We start from the raw sequence: 17,108 nt of genomic DNA, 5'->3' as shown, positions 1-17,108 counted from the left end.
CATCTATTGCATCCGCTGCACCCGATGTGGCCTCCTCTATATTGGGGAGACAGGCCGCCTACTTGCGGAACGTTTCAGAGAACACCTCTGGGACACCCGGACCAACCAACCCAACCACCCCGTAGCCCGACACTTTAACTCCCCCTCCCACTCCACCAAGGACATGCAGGTCCTTGGACTCCTCCATCGCCAGACCATGGCAACACGACGGTTGGAGGAAGAGCGCCTCATCTTCTGCCTGGGAACCCTCCAACCACAAGGGATGAACTCAAATTTCTCCAGTTCCCTCATTTCCCCTCCCCCCACCTTGTCTCAGTCAAATCCCTCGAACTCAGCACCGCCTTCCTAACCTGCAATCTTCTTCCTGACCTCTCCGCCCCCACCCCACTCCGGCCTATCACCCTCACTTTTGTCATAGCATGACCAAGCTACAGATCTTCAGACTGTGGGCAGAAACCAGATAGCCCTAAGGAAACCCAGGCAGGTGGAGGGGGGAGAATGGACACACTCCACACTGTTACCTGAGGGTGGAATCAAACCGAGGTCCCTGGTGCTGTGAGGCAGCAGTGCTAACCACTGGGTCACTGTGCTGGTACAGTTGTTGCTCTGAAACTTTGCAGCCTCTTTTTCCATGAATGACCACCATGCTAACTAAAATTTAAAAGAATTATTCATCAAGACAGATCACATTCTGGGGATCTGACATTTCCAGGAGTAGCATCAGCAGGAAACACAATTTTAAAGAAAAGCTAGATGAGTGAGGAAAATTAGTTACCCAGATAGAGTTGGGTTCAGAATGATGAGAGGAAGCTTGAATAGAGTACAAGTATTGACATGGATTGATTAAGCTGAATAGCCTGTTTCTGCGAAGATAATCTTAATGTATTTCCATGTAACTACTTTACTCTGACTACCTGGAAATTAATGAAAGAAATGGAAATAGATTTTACATATTACCAAGAAAGTGGATTTACTTGTAAAAGGGCACTTAGTTTAGAAAAAAAAGGATTTTGATTTTATAAACTGTAACAAAAAAATGTTTCCCTCCAATACAGGATGGGGTGAATATGGAAAAGATGCTGGCCTTCTTGTACTAGCACAGTGACCCAGTGGTTAGCACTGCGGCCTCACAGCACCAGGGACCTCGGTTTGATTCCACCCTCAGGTAACAGTGTGGAGTGTGTCAATTCTCTCCCCCCTCCCCCCCCCCACCTGCCTGGGTTTCATTAGGGTACTCTGGTTTCTGCCCACAGTCTGAAGACCTGTAGCTTGGTCATGCTAAATTGCTACAGGTGCCCAGGGACATGCAGACGTAGGTGGGTTAAATGTGGGAAATGCAGAGATAGAGTGGGATGCTGTTCAGATGGTTGGTGTGGGCTGAACAGCCTGTTTCTCCACTGAAGGGATTCTATGTTTTGTCCTGTAGCAGGACATAGAAATAGGAGTCACTGTTTCAAAACAAAGGGTTGCACATTTAAGACAGAGAAAAGGAGTCTTTGCTCAAATTGTATTTCATTTCAATGTACTTTCGATCAAGGCAGCAGTCAGAAATTTCCTGATCTCAGAAGGCAGTGGACGAAATGTCGGAGGTAGAAATGTTCTTGATAAGCCAGGGTATGAAAGGATATCGGGGTGGGGGTTGGGGGGAGCAAACAGAAAAGTGACCAATCAGGTCATGTTTGAGGGTCCTATCCTGCTCCTAATTTGTATTTTGTCTAATTCACAAATAAAGAACAAAAAAATTTCTTTTTATTGAATCATAGAATCCTTTCAGTGTGGAAACAGGCCATTTGGCCCAATAAGTCCACACTGACCCTCCAAAGTGTAACCCACCCACACCCCTACATTTACTCCTGACTAATGCACTTAACGTACACATCCCTGAACGCTATGGGCAATTTAGCACAGCCAATTCACCTAACCTGCACATCTTTGAAACCCAGGCAGACATAAGGTAGGTGAGCCTGCAGCATGGATAGGTACCTGGGACTTCGATGTTGTGGCCATTTCAGAGACATGGATAGAGCAGGGTGAGGAATGGATGTTGCAAGTTCCATGGTTTACATATTTCATTAAGAACAGGCAAGGTGGTAAAGGAGTGAGAGGTGAGGTCTTGTTAGTCAAGGAAAGTATAACGGTGGCTGAGAGAACTTTTGATGAGGACTTGTCTACTGAGGTAGTATGGGCTGAGGTTAGAAATAGGAGAGGAGAGGTCACACTGCTTGGAGTTTTTTATAGGCCTCCGCAGAGTTCCAGGGAGGTGAAAGAGCGGATTGGCAAAATTATTTTGGGTAGGAGTGAAAGGAACCGGATGGTCATTATGGGGGGCTTTAACTTCCCCAACATTGACTGGAAATACTATAAATCTAGTACATTGGTGGATCAGTTTTTGTCCAATGTGTACAGGAGGGTTTCCTGACACACTATGTCGATGGGCCGACAAGAGAGGAGGCCACACTGCATCTGGTGCTTAGTAATGAACCAGGCCAGGTGTTTGATTTAGTTGTAGATAAGCACTTTGGGAAAGAGACGATAATTTAGTTGTGCTTAGTCTAGCGCTGGAAAGCGATCGGTGGGGCAAGGGCAATTATAATGCAATTAGGCAAGAATTAGGATGCATAGAATGGGGTAGCAAAATGCAGGGGATGTAGACAATAGAAATGTGGAGCTGGTTTAAGGAACAGATATTATGTGTCCTTGATAGGTATGTCCCTGTCAGGCAGGGAGGAAGTGATAAGGTAAGGGAACTGTGGTTTACAACAGAAATTGTGGAAGAAGGAGGCTTATGCATTGATGAGGCAAGATGGTTCAGATGAGGTGATGGAGAGGTACAGATCAGCTAGGAAGGATTTAAAGAGAGAGTTAAGAAGAGCAAAGAGAGGACATGAGCAGTCTTTAGCAAATAGATTAAAGGAGAACCCTAAAGCTTTCTATAGGTTTGTGAGGAATAAAAGGATGACTAGGGTAGGAATAGGGCCAGTCAAAGACAGAAGTGGGAAGTTGAGTGGGAAGTTGGACCCTGTGGGGATCGGAGAGATGCTAAATGAACATTTCTCATCGGTTTTCACTCAGGAAAAGGAGAATATTGTAGAGGAGAAGAATGAGGTACGAGATATTAGTCTAGAAAGGATTGAGGTTAGTTCCGAACAGGTGTTATAAGTTCTAGAAGGAGTGAAAGTAGACAAGTCCCCTGGGCCAGATGGAATTTATCAGAGGATTCTCTGGGAAGCTCGGGAGAAGATCGCAGAGCCTTTGGCTTTGATATTTGAGTCATCATTGTCGACGAGTTTAGTACCAGAGGATTGAAGGATTGCAAATGTTATGCCATTGTTCAATAAGGGCAGTCGAGATGACCCAGGTAATTATAGACCAGTGAGCCTTACTTCTGTTGTAGGAAAGGTTTTGGAAAGGATTAAAAGAGACAAGATTTATAATTATCTAGCAAGCAACAATTTGATTTCAGATAGTCAACATGGTTTCGTCAAGGGCAGGTCGTATCTCACAAACCTCATTGAGTTTTTTGAGAAAGTGACCAAGCATGTAGATGAGGGTAGTGCAGTTGACGTGGTATACATGGACTTCAGTAAAGCCTTTGATAAGGTTCCACATGGTAGGCTGTTGGAGAAAATGCAGAGGCATGGGAATGAGTGTGATTTAGTAGTTTGGATTAGAAACTGGCTTTCTGAAAGAAGGCAGCGAGTGATGGTTGATGGAAAATATTCAGCCTGGAGTCCGGTTACTAGTGGTGTGCCACAAGGATCTGTTTTGGGACCACTGCTGTTTATCATTTTTATAAATGACTTAGACGCAGGCATAGGTGGATGGGTTAGTAAATTTGCAGACGACACTAAAGTCGGTGGAGTAGTGGACAGTTTGGAAGAATGTTACAGGTTGCAAGGGGACTTGGAAAAACTGCAGAATTGGGCTGAAAGGTGGCAAATGGAGTTCAATGCAGCTAAATGTGAGGTGATGCACTTTGGAAAGAATAACAGGAAGGCAGAGTACTGAGTCAATGGAAAGATTCTTGGTAGTGTGGATGTGCAGAGGGATCTTGATGTCCATGTACATAGATCCCTGAAAGTTGCCACCCAGGTTGATAATGCTGTTAAGAAGGCATATAGTGTGTTAGGTTTCATTTGTAGAGGGATTGAGTTCTGGAGCCACAATATCATGCTGCAACTATACAAAATGCTAGTGCGGTCACACTTGGAATATTGTATACAGCCATATCTCAGGAAGGATGTGGAAGCATTGGAAAAGGTGCAAAGGAGATTTATCAGGATGTTGCCTGGTCTGGAGAGAAGGTCTTATGAGGGAAGGCTGAGAGACTTGGGTCTGTTCTCATTGGAAAGAAGAAGGCTAAGAGGGCATTTGATAGAGACATACAAGATGATCAGAGGATTAGATAGGGCAGACAGTGAAAGTCTTTTTCCTAGGATGATGTACGAGGAGGTGAGGGGTGATAGATTTAAGACAGATGTCAGAGGAAGGTTCTTTACGCAGAGAGTGGTAAGGGCGTGGAATGCCCTACCTGCTAATGTAGTCAACTCAGCCACATTAGGGGCATTTAAACAATCCTTGGATAAGCACATGGATGATGATGGGATAGTGTAGGGGGACGAGCTGAGAAAAGTTCACAGGTTGGCACAACATCGAGGGCCGAAGGGCCTGTTCTGCACTGTATTGTTCTATGTTCTACATAAGGAGAACATGCAAACTCCACACAGATAGTCACCCGACACTGGAATCGGACCCAGATTCCTGTTGCTGGGAGGCAGCAGTACTAACCACTGAGCCATTGTGGTGCCCCTTGACATTTCATGAATTATTAACATAGTTTATCAACGTTCACATTAAAGTTTTGAGTCAGTGGGTAAAACTCATGCCTCAGAGTCTGAAGGTTCCAGAAGCAAGTTCCTCTCTAGGGATCTGAAAACCACAAGTTGGATGAACAACACCTCATCTTCTAGCTGGGTAGCCTACAGGCCGGAGGAATCAACATTGGGTTCTCCAATTTCAAATAACCTTCCTTCCCATTCCACAATTCCCTTCACAGCCCCTCCACCTCCCATCCATTCCTCTAAATCACCTACTGGATTCATCTCTCCCATTAACCAACCAGGTTGTACCCTCTACCTGTCTCTACCTATCTCCACCTCATCACCCTGCCCCCACCACCCCCTTTATCTGCAACTCCCTCTGCACCCACTCCCAGTCCTGAAGAAGGGTTATACCCGAAACGTCGACTTCTCCACCTCCAGATGCTGCCTGGCTTGCTGTGTTCCTCCAGCCTCCTGCCTGTCTATCTTGGGTTCCAGCATCTGAGTTTTTTTTTGTCTCGACACAGTTACAGCATTTCTCACCTAATTCTTCGGAGCAACACTGACAGAGTGATGCACTGTCACAAGTGTCACTTTTCAGATATGATGCGGAGGTGCTGGTGTTGGGCTAGGGTGGACAAAGTTAAAAATCACACAACACCAGGTTATCATCCAATAGGTTTATTTGGAATCACAAGCTTTCAGAGCACTGCTCCTTCATCAGGTAGCTAGGAGCAGTACTCCGAAAGCTTGTATTCCAAATAAACCTTTTGGACCATAACCTAGCATTGTGTGATTTTTAACCTTTCAGATAAGCCCTGACTTCCTACTCTGGTGGAGGTAAGACACCAGATGGCACTTCCTCAAGGATGAGCTGGGTAGATTTCTGAAGGGTAATATTTATCCCTCAGTCAAACCTGCCTAGATGACCTGATCTCTTCTCTCTTTGTTGCTTGTGAGAGTTTCTTTATGCAGACGTCCTAGTTTACAAAATGTACTTCATCGGCAGTGATCTGCATTAGAATGACCTGAGGTTACAAATGTGAGAAACAAAACTCTTTTTCTCCCAGCTTTAACTGAATATTGAAACTCAATGTAACCTGGAAGACACAAGAAATTCTTTTGATGGTACCACGGCCTTTTCCTTATCAGGATCTTTGCTGCTTTCGTAGAGAGACGGGCTGCATTATTTTAGCTAATTCACTAATGACAAGAGGCTTGACAAAGGAGATTTGCATAATCAAAGCTAATTCATTCATTCAGCTAATCTACAACTGGTGCCAAAACTGCTTGACAGTTCTACAGTAAATTATGCATCACTTTAGCTTTGAGAGAAAAAATGTCTTTGGCACATGAATAATTTAAAGGATTTTCCCATCCACACAAGGGATGGCAAGAGTTTTATTTCGGCAACCCAGTGATGTTGGATATCATCGGCAATAAATCTTTTCAGTAACACAATTAGAATCACAAGGTGAGCATTTGGGCCATTTTGTCTGTGCCACCTCTAAGACAGGGATACAAGCCTCCCTTCTCAATTAGTGCAAGATTAGATTGATTCTCAGGCAATGCCAGTAAAGATGACATGGATTATGGGCATGACCAAGTCGGTCCTTACTGGGGAAGGAAGTTAGACAAAAGCAAAATACTGCTGTTGTTGGAAATTTGAAATAAAAACAGTAAATGCTGGAGAAATTCAGTTTGTCTGGCAGCATCAATGGAGAGGGAGTTAACGTTTTGAGCCTAATATGACTCACTTTAAAGCTTTTTGTCCTTAAAGCAAAGCTATGCATTATGTTGATTCATTCAGCAAAGACGCAAAGGATCATTTGCACAACACAAATGTCAGGCAATGGCCAACACCAATAAGAGAGACTCTAACCACTGCCCCTTGACATTCAGTGGTGTTACCATCACTGAATCCCCCATTATCAACAACTTGGGGATTATCACTGACCAGAAACTCAACTGGACATACCATATAAACAGAATGAGTACATGAGCAGGTCAGAGAGTTTGGAATATTGCAACGAGTAACTCACCTCCTGGCTGCCCAAAGCTTGTCCACCATCGACAAGGCAAAGTCAGCAGTGTGATGGAATACTGCTCACTTGATGGATGGGTGCAACTCCAACCAAACTCAACACATTCAACACCATCCAGGACAAAGCTGTCTACTTGGCTGGCACCATATTCACAAATGTTACTCACTCCACCACTGACACTCAGCAGTGTGTACTATCTACAAGATGTACAGCAAAAATTCACCAAAGATCCTTCGACAGACGTCCAAACCCACAGTTGCTTCTAAGTAGAAGGACAAGGCCAGCAGATACACCACCATCTGCAAGTTTCCCTCCAAGCCACTCACAATCCTGACTTAGAAATATATTGCCATTCTGTCACTGTCGCTGGGTCAAAATCTTGGAATTCCTTCCCTTCTCTCCTCCCCGGGGAGGCGATGTCTCTAGACCATTAATCCAGAGGACATGCAGGTCCTGGGCCTCCTCCACTGCCGCTCCCTCACCACTGGATGCCTGGAGGAAGAACGCCTCATCTTCCTCCTTGGAACCCTTCAACCCCAGGGCATCAATGTGGAATTCACCAGTTACCTCATTTCCCCTTCCCCCATCTCACCCCAGCTCCAACCTTCCAGCTCAGCACTGTCCCCATGACCTGTCCTACCTGCCTATCTTCCTTTTCACCTATCCACTCCACCCTCCCCTCTGACCTATCACCTTCAACCCCACCCCCATTCACCCATTGTACTCTTTGCTACCATCCCCCACCCTCCTCTCCGACCTATCACCTCCATCCCCACCCCCATTCACCTATTGTACTCTATGCTACTTTCTCCCCACCCCCACCCCCCTCTCATTTATCTCTCCACTCTGCAGGCACCCTGCCTCCATTCCTGATGTTGGGCTTTTGCCCGAAACATCGATTTTCCTGCTCCTCGGATGCTGCCTGACCTGCTGTGCTTTTCCAGCACCACTCTAGTCGAGACATTAATCCAGAAACTCAGCTAATGTTCTGGTGTCCTGATTTGAAACCTGTCATGCCAGGTTCAATTTTAATTTTAATTCAATTTTTAAAATGTCTGGAAATAGCGAATCAGCTGATGACTATGAAACCATTGTCGATTGTCGCAAAATCCATTGGTTCATGAATGTCCTATCGGGAAGGAATCTGCCATCCCTCCCTGCTCGGGCCTACATGGACTCCAGACCCACAGCAATATCACTGACTCTGAACTGCCCTCTGGGCAATTAGGAATGGGCAGTAAATGCTGGGCCCAGCCAGTGATGTCCACATCCTGTGAATAAATAAAAAAAACATTGCGGGTCTACCCTCAGTATGTGGACTGCAGTGATTCAAGAAAGCAAGCCACCATCACCTTCTCAAAGGCAACTAGAAACGAGCAATAAATGCCAGCTCAGTTGGTAACGCTCAAAACCAGGAGTGAGTAAACAAAAAGCAAACCAACCTTTCTGAAGTGTGATGTCCAGACCGGGCACAATAATCCTGCTGTATTGCCATTGTTTTTTTTTAGAAACGACAATATGACATCTAACTGCATTTAAATAGCATATTTAATAGAATAAACTGCCTCAAAACATTTCACAGGAGCATCATCAAACAGCATTTAATACTGAGACAATATTCCAAAAGTGGCCTAACCGATGTCCTATATAGCCTCAACATGACCTCCCAACTCCTGTACTTAATACTCTGACCAATAAAGGAAAGCATACCAAATGCTTTCTTCACTATCCTATCTACCTGCGACTCCACTTCCAAGGAGCTATGAACCTGCACTCCAAGGTCTCTTTGTTCAGCAACATTCCCTCGGACCTTACCATTAAGTGTATAAGTCCTGCTAAAACTCACTTTCCCAAAATACAGCACCTCGCATTTATCTCAATTAAACTCCATCTGCCACTCCTCAGCCCATTGGCCCATCTGATCAAGATCCCGTTGTAATCTGAGGTAACCTTCTTCGCTGTTCACTGCACCTCCAATCTGTGTCATCTGCAAACAAACTAACTATACCGCCTATGTTCACATTCATATCATTCGTATGAATGATGAAAACTAGTGGATCCAGCACCGATCCATGTGGCACTCCACTGGTCACAGGCCTCCAGTCTGAAAAGTAACCCTCCAACACCACCCTCTGTCTTCTACCTTCTAACCAGTTCTATATCCAAATGGCTAGTTCTCTCTGTATTTCAGGAAATCTAAGTTTGCGAATTAGCCTCCCAAGGGGAACCTTGTCGAACGCCTTACTGAAGTCCATATAGATCACGTCCACTGCTCTGCCCTCATCAATCCTCTTTGTTACTTCTTCAAAGATCTCAATCAAGTTTATGAGACATCATTTCCCACGTACATGATGACTATTCTTAATTAGTCCTTGCCTTTCTAAATACATGTAAGTCCTGTCCCTCAGGACTCCCTCCAACAACTTGCCCACCATCGATGTCAGACTCACAGGTCTATAGTTCCCTGACTTGTCCTTACCACCTTTTTTCAATGGTGGTATCACATTAGCCAACTTCCAGTCTTCTGGCACCTCACTGGTGACTATCGATGATACAAATATTTCAGCAAGAGGCCCAGCAATCATTTTCCTAGCTTCCCATAGAGTACTGGGGTACACCTGATCAGGTCCTGGGGATTTAACCATTTTTGTGCATTTTAAGACATCCAGCACCTCCTCCTCTGTAATATGGACATTTTTGAAGATGGCACCATTATTTCCCTACATTCTATATCTTCCATGTAAACACTGATGCAAAATACTCGTTTAGTATCTTCCCCTTCTCCTGCAGCTCCGCACATAGGCTGCCTTGCTGACCTTTGAGGGGCCCTATTCTCTCCCTAGTTACCCTTTTGTCCTTAATGTATTTGTAAAAGCCCTTTGGATTCTCCTGAACCCTATTTGCCAAAGCTGTCTCATGTCCCCTTTGTGCCCTCCTGATTTCTCTCTGAAGTACACTCCTATTGCCTTTATACTCTTCTAAGGATTCACTCGATTTCTCCTGTCTATACCTGACATATGCTTCCTTCTTTTTCGAAACCAAAACCTCAATTTCTCTCGTCATCCAGCATTCCTTACACGTACCAACCTTTCCTTTCACCCTAACAGGAATATACTGTCTCTGGACTTTTATTACGTCATTTCTGAAGGTTTCCCATTTTCCAGCCATCACTTTAACTGCGGACATCTGTCCCCAATTAGCTTTTGAAAGTTCTTGCCTAAAACAGTCAAAATTGGCCTGTCTCCAATTTAGAACTTCAACTTTTAGATGTGGTCTATCCTTTTCTATCACTCTTTGAAAATTAATAGAATTATGGTCACTGGGCCCAAAGTGCTCCCTCACTGACATTTCAGTCACCTGCCCTGCCTTATTTACCAAGTGTAGGTCAAGTTTGCACATTCTCCAGTTGGTACATCCACATCTGAATCAGAATTTGTTTTTGTACACATTTAACAAATTCCTCTCCATCTAAATCCTTCTCACTACGGCTGTCCCAGTCTATGTTTGGAAAGTTAATGTCCCCTACCTTAATTATCCCCACCTCGTGGTTGTTAAACATAACTGCAATCTTGTTACAAATTTGCTTCTCAATTTCTCGCCGACTATTAGGGGGTCTACAATACAATCCAAATAAGATATTCATTCCACTCTTATTTCCCAGTCCCACCCAAAATAACTTGCCTGCATGCATTCCCAGGAATATCCTCCCTAAGTATAGCTGTAATGCTATCCCTTAACAAAAACACCAGTCCCCTCCTCTCTTGCCTCCCTTCCTATAGCATTTGTATCCTGGAACATTAAGCAGCCAGTCCTGCCCAACCCTGAGCCACATTTCTGCAATTGCTATGATATTCCAGTCCTGTGCTCCAAACCATACCCTGAGTTCATCTGCCTTCTCTATTAGGCCTCTGGCATTGAAATAAATGCAGTTTAATTTATCAGTCCTACCTTGTTCTCTGCTTTATCGTTGCCTGCCCTAACTGTTTGATTTGTCCGTTTTCCCAACTGTACCAGTCTCAGCTTGATCTCTTTCCTCACTATCTCCCATCCTCCCACCTTACTAGTTTAAACCCTCCCAAGCAGCTCGAACAAATCTCCCGGCCAATTCAGGTGCAATCCATCCTTCTTGTACAGGTCACTTCGACATCACAAGACATTCTAATGATCCAAAAATGTGAACCCTTCTCCCATGCACCAGCTCCTCAGCCATGCATTCATCTGCTCTATCCTCCTATTCCTGCCCTCACTAGCTCATAGCACTGGGAGTAATCCAGATATTACTACGCTTGAGGACCTCCTTTTTAAATTCCTGCCTAACTTTCTATATTGTCCCTTCAGAATCTCATCTTTTCCATTCCTATGTCGTTAATTCCAATATATACCATGACCTCCTACTGGTCCCTCTCCCCCGTGAGAACATTCTGCACACTCTTTGAGACATCCTTGATCCTGGCACCAGGGAGGCAACACACTATTCTGATTTTTCGCTGCTGGCCACAAAAATGTTTGTCTGTGTCTCAGACTAGAGAGTCCCATATCACAATCGATCGCTTGGAACCAAACGTACCCTCATTGCATGAGAGCCTGTTTTGAAATCAGAAAATTAGTTGTTCATGCTTCATTTTCCTGAAAGTCTATCACCCCCTACATTTTACAAAACAGCATACTTGTATGAAATGGGGATAGCCACAGGAGGCTCCTGCACTACCTGCCTATCTCTCCTATCTTTCCTGGAGTTTACCCATTTATCTGACTGTATCTGCAGCTTTTTTCCCTTCATTTAACTGCCATCCATCAAACCCCAATGAATTCCTCATTGCCTCTAACTGTCACTCTAACAGATCCATTTGATCTAATAGGATTCGCAACCAAAAACACTTCCTGCACATATAGTCCTCAGTGGCATTTAAACTCTCCCTTAACTCCCACATCTGACAGGAAGCGCATATCACTCTACTAAAGGCCATCTTTCCACCTTCACAATCTACAGATCCAGAAAATAGCACCGTCTTGATTGCTCTTGATGGACAACTTGTGTGTCTTGCTGCTGGTTGCTGTTCATTAACATCAATCATCATTGTTCATGGTTTTGCAAACCCACCCCACCCACCGTTTTTCTGTGCATTATTAGCATGCTGTGCTTTGGTCCACATTCTCTTCTTCTCCTCCACAATGTACAACCATGATCACTGGGTCACAGAGTCATAGAGGTGTACAGCATGGAAACAGACCCTTCGGTCCAACCTGTCCATGCCGACCAGATATCCCAACCCAATCTAGTCCCACCTGCCAGCACCTGGCCCATATCCCTCCAAACCCTTCCTATTCATATATCCATTCAAATGCCTCTTAAATGTTGCAATTGTACCAGCCTCCACCACTTCCTCTGGCAGCTCAGTCCATACACGTACCACTCTCTGCGTGAAAAAGTTGCCCCTTAGGTCTCTTTTATATCTTTCCCCTCTCACCCTAAACCTATGCCCTCTAGTTCTGGACTCCCTGACCCCAGGGAAAAGACTTTGTCTATTTATCCTATCCATGCCACTCATAATTTTGTAAACCTCTATAAGGTCACCTTATAAGGTCACCCCTCAGCCTCCGACGCTCCAGGGAAAACAGCCCTAGCCTGTTCAGCCTCTCCCTGTAGCTCAAATCCTCCAACCCTGGCAACACCCTTGTAAATCTTTTCTGAACCATTTCAAATTTCACAACTTCTTTCCAATAGGAAAGAGACCAGAATTGCATGCAATATTCCAACAGTGGCCTATCCAATGTCCTGTACAGCTGCAACATGACCTCCCAACTCCTGTACTCAATACTCTGACCAATAAAGGAAAGCACACCAAATGCCTTCTTCACATCCTATCTACCTGCGATTCCACTTTCAAGGAGCTATGAACCTGCATTCCAAGGTCTCTTTGTTCAGCAACACTCCCTAGGACCTTACCATTAAGTGTATAAGTCCTGCTAAGATATGCTTTCCCAAAATGCAGCACCTTGCATTTATCTGAATTAAACTCCATCTGCCACTTCTCAGCCCATTGGCCCATCTGGTCCAGATCCTGTTGTAATCTGATGTAACCCTCTTCGCTGTCCACTACACCTCCAATTTTGGTGTCATCTGCAAACTTACTAACTGCATCTCTTATGCTCGCATCCAAATCATTTATGTAAATGACAAAAAGTAGAGGACCCAGCACCGATCCTTGTGGCACTTCACTGGTCACAGGCCTCCAGTCTGAAAAACAACCTTCCACCATCACCCTCTGTCTTTTACTTTTAAGCCAGTTCTGTATCCAAATGGCTAGTTCTCCCTGTATTCCATGAGATCTAACCTTGCTAATCAGTCTCCCATGGGGAACCTTGTCAAACGTCCATATAGATCACATCTACTTCTCTGCCTCATCAATCTTCCTTGTTACTTCTTCAAAAAGCATCAACCCAGTTTGTGAGACATGATTTCCCACGCACAAAGCCATGTTGACTATCCCTAATCAGTCCTTGCCTTTCCAAATACATGTACATCCTGTTCCTCAGGATTCCCTCCAACAACTTGCCCACCGCCGAGGTCAGGCTCACCGGTCTATAGTCCCCTGGCTTGTCTTTATCACCCTTCTTAAACAGTGGCACCATGTTTGCCAACCTCCAGTCTTCTGGCACCTCACCTGTGACTATCGATGATACAAATATCTCAGCAAGAGGCCCAGCAATCACTTCTCTAGCTTCCCACAGAGTCCTCGGGTACACCTGATTAGGTCCTGAGGATTTATCCACCTTTAACTGTTTCTAGACATCCAGCACTTCCTCCTCTGTAATATGGACATTTTTCAAGGTGTCACTATCTATTTCCCTCCAGTCAATATCTTCCATATCCTTTTCCACTGTAAATACTGATGCAAAATATTCATTTAGTATCTCCCCCATTTTTTGTGGCTCCACACAAAGGCCACCTTGATGATCTTTGTGGGGCCCTATTCTCTCCCTAGTTACCCTTTTGTCCTTAATATATTTGTAAAAACCCTTCGGATTTCTCCTTAATTCTATTTGCCAAAACTATCTCATGTCCCCTTTGTGCCCTCCTGATTTCCCTCTAAAGTATACTCCTACTTCCTTTGTACTCTTCTGAGGATTCACTCAATCTATCCTGTCTATACCTGACATATGCTTCCTTCTTTTTCTTAACCAAACCCTCAATTTCTTTAGTCATCCAGCATTCCCTATACCTACCAGCCTTCCCTTTCACCCTGACAGGAATATATTTTCTCTGGATTCTTGTTATCTCAATTACGTACAATCTGGGCTGGTGGCATACTCTAACATCTTTCGCTGACATCCACTTGTACATGGAATTTTAATTTGCATTCTCTGTCCCGTGTACAGTTGGACTAGTTTTCAACCCATTTGTTCATCACATATCTCTTTCCTTTTCCTCTGTCATTAATGAAGAATGTTCTGTGAGTCAGAGTGGGCAGACAGATGGTTACTAGGCAACGTCACTTGCAGCTGGGTATAAGCTATGTTCGGATGGTAGATCCTTCTCTATTTGTGTGGCATGACATGCAGCAATGCAGTGCAAAAATCCTCATTTGTTGTTGAATGATCGTTGATTCTAAAGTATTTTAAAGTTGAAAGTTTCAGTTCTAAGACCTTTACAAAGCATCATTGACTTGATGTGTTAACTATTTTCTCTCGACAGTTACTTCTGGATCTGCTGAATATTTTCAGCTTCTTCTGTTCTCGTTTCAGGGAATTTTTTTTCAGGTGCTGCCATAGCAACATGGTAAGGTTCATGTTCTTAAGGTTATTCCTAGCTTCAGTATCCTTCTGTGCGAGCAAATATTGAACTTCCTGATGTCAACAGCAGGAACCCTCTCCTCAGAGATCGCCACCTACAGACAACTACAAAGCATCACCACTGAGAGACAATACTCAGGCACCCATCTCAAGGCCTGGCGTCTGTAACCAGAACATGCTCCAGAACTTGCAAACTAATGCCAACCCTCCCTCTCAAAGGTACATCTGCTGACTGACCACTAACCACAACCTGGAAAATGGTCAGAGTCGTGGAGTCCCAGGTTCCAAGCTGCCACGGAAAAACTTGAGAGCAAGTCGGGAAAATGGGGTCACCCTCTCCAGATGTGGGCCTTGATGACCAGCTCAAATTATGACTGGATCCACCAAAGCAGATGATCAGCTGCACACTGAGTTCCCGTCCTACTCAATCCATTCCTGGAGTCATTCCCATCATTCTCGGTCCATCAGCTGGAGCCAACAAATGGTTGGCCAAGTTCCATGTTAAACTGAAACCTTTTGCATACTCAGCACCCTCATATAGTCTTTAGAAACTCGTAACTGTGCGGCCAAATTCCGCCCCAACTCCATTTACAAATTTGCTGATGACACCATCTTTCAAGATTAGATCTCAGTTAACGACGAGACAATACAGAAGAGTCTGAATGCTTAGTGCCATGATGTAAAGGCAACACCTCTCCATCAATGTCAGCAAAATGAAGGAGCTGAAAGGAAAATGAAAGGACTTCAGGAAGCAGAGCGGAGGGCATGCCCCAGTGTGCATCAGTGGTGCTGAGATGGACATGGGCGATAATTCCTGGGAGTGATGATCACCAACAATGTGTCCTAGTCCACATACATCATCATGATGGTTAAGAAAGCCCACTATTTCTCAGGAGGCAAAGGGAATTCGGCAGGTCTATGAGGACTCTTACCAATTTTTGTAAGTGCACCATAGAAAGTATCCCATCTGGATGTAGCACAGTGTGGTTTGACAACTGCTGTGCAAGAAACTGCAGAGAGTCATGATCACAGCCCAGTCCATCACACAAACCAGCCTTCCAACCATTGACTCCATCTATACTTCCAACTGCCTCAGGAAAGCGGCCAACATCATCAAAGACCACCCCCCCCACCCAGTTCTACCCTCTTCCATTGGGCAGAAGATATAAAAGTTTGAAAACATGTACGAACAGATTCAAGAACAGCTTCTTCCCCATTGTTATGAGAATTATGAATGGACCTCTCAAACGTTAATTATGATCTCTCTCTTTTTCTGCACCTTCTCTGTGGATGTAACCCTGTATTCTGAATGCTGTTCTGCTACCCTTGATGCACTTTGTATGGTATGATCTGCATGGATAGCACGCAAAGCAACACTTTTCACTGTATCTTGGTGCATGTAATAACAATAAATCAATCAGTCTTTCAGGTTTCAGCAGTAATAATATTTTGCTTTTGTTCATTTTGAAACAGGATAGAAAAGTCGGTTAGGTGAGGGAAATGAGGTCATCCCGAGAAGGGATAATAAATGGTCATTTCTAACCACGGCTCAAAGCTCAAAAAGTATTCAATTTAATAGTTATTCCAATTGTAGATACTTCCCAATCCTGTCTGTAAGCCCACTTAGGGGTAAACGCTAGACTAAGAGATAATTTGTGTGGAGTTTGCACATTCTCCCCGTGTCGGCGTGGGTTTCCTCCGAGTGCTCCGGTTCCCTCCCACAGTCCAAAGATGTGCAGGTCAGGTGAATTGGCCATTCTAAATTGTCCGTAGTGTTAGGTAAAGGTGTAAATGTAGGGGAATGGGTCTGGGTGGGTTGCTCTTCAAATGGTCGGTGTGGACTTGTTGGGCCGAAGGGCCTGTTTCCACACTGTATGTAATCTAATCTAATTATAGACCCAACCCTGCTTTGCTGTTGATTATATATTGTGTAATAGTTAGATCTTTCTCCTTATGATATTTATACATCATTAGGCGAACAATAGTCAGTTCAACTACTTTAATAAATAAATGGTTTGTTCATGGAAGTGGCCTGACTTCTTTTAAAAATTGGGCTTATTACATAACAAGAAATATTCTTTGTCCCTGTTGTATTCAAATTTAAAAGTGGATTTGGGATATAACGACGAGTGCATTTCAAGTTAACCGCCTAGACACCAACATTTAATTAATTAACTGGTAAAACTATTCTCAAAGTGACTGACATACTTACAGGTCATGACATACAGAATACCAAACCATAGTAAAACCAACCAAGTCTTCACAGCGAAACCCATCAAAGTGCCATTCCTAACAAGAAATAAAAATATTGATGTCCTTAAAAAAATACAGAAATTACACACACGCATATATCTCTACCTCAAAGACTTTTTAAAAATAAGAAATTGCATATCAGCTCACAACATTTCAGTCAATTTTAATTTAGAAGTTTTAGATGGTGTGTTATTGT

At 44.0% G+C, this 17,108-nt stretch overlaps 1 protein-coding gene across 2 annotated transcripts in view; it reads right to left on the bottom strand.

Moving 5' to 3' along the window:
• Nucleotides 1-16,136, bottom strand: part of LOC148148752 (uncharacterized) — a 44,523-nt gene extending 28,387 nt beyond the window's left edge. For both annotated transcript variants that reach the window (XR_015758568.1, XM_087991768.1), the window contains exon 1: nucleotides 14,203-16,136. Coding sequence is in view for 1 of the 2 variants with exons in the window: in XM_087991768.1 (XP_087847894.1) it covers nucleotides 14,203-14,227 (25 nt within the window). In the remaining variant the exon portion in view is untranslated. The remainder of the gene's footprint in view (nucleotides 1-14,202) is intronic.
• Nucleotides 16,137-17,108: the final 972 nt, after the last annotated feature.

Source organism: Chiloscyllium plagiosum, unplaced genomic scaffold (assembly GCF_037043375.1).
Source record: "Chiloscyllium plagiosum isolate Xiang-an unplaced genomic scaffold, Cpla_swu_hap1 HiC_scaffold_11, whole genome shotgun sequence".
Lineage (NCBI taxonomy): Eukaryota > Metazoa > Chordata > Chondrichthyes > Orectolobiformes > Hemiscylliidae > Chiloscyllium > Chiloscyllium plagiosum.
Note: the sequence above shows the minus strand (reverse complement) of the source record. Positions and strands in the feature narration are given on the sequence as shown.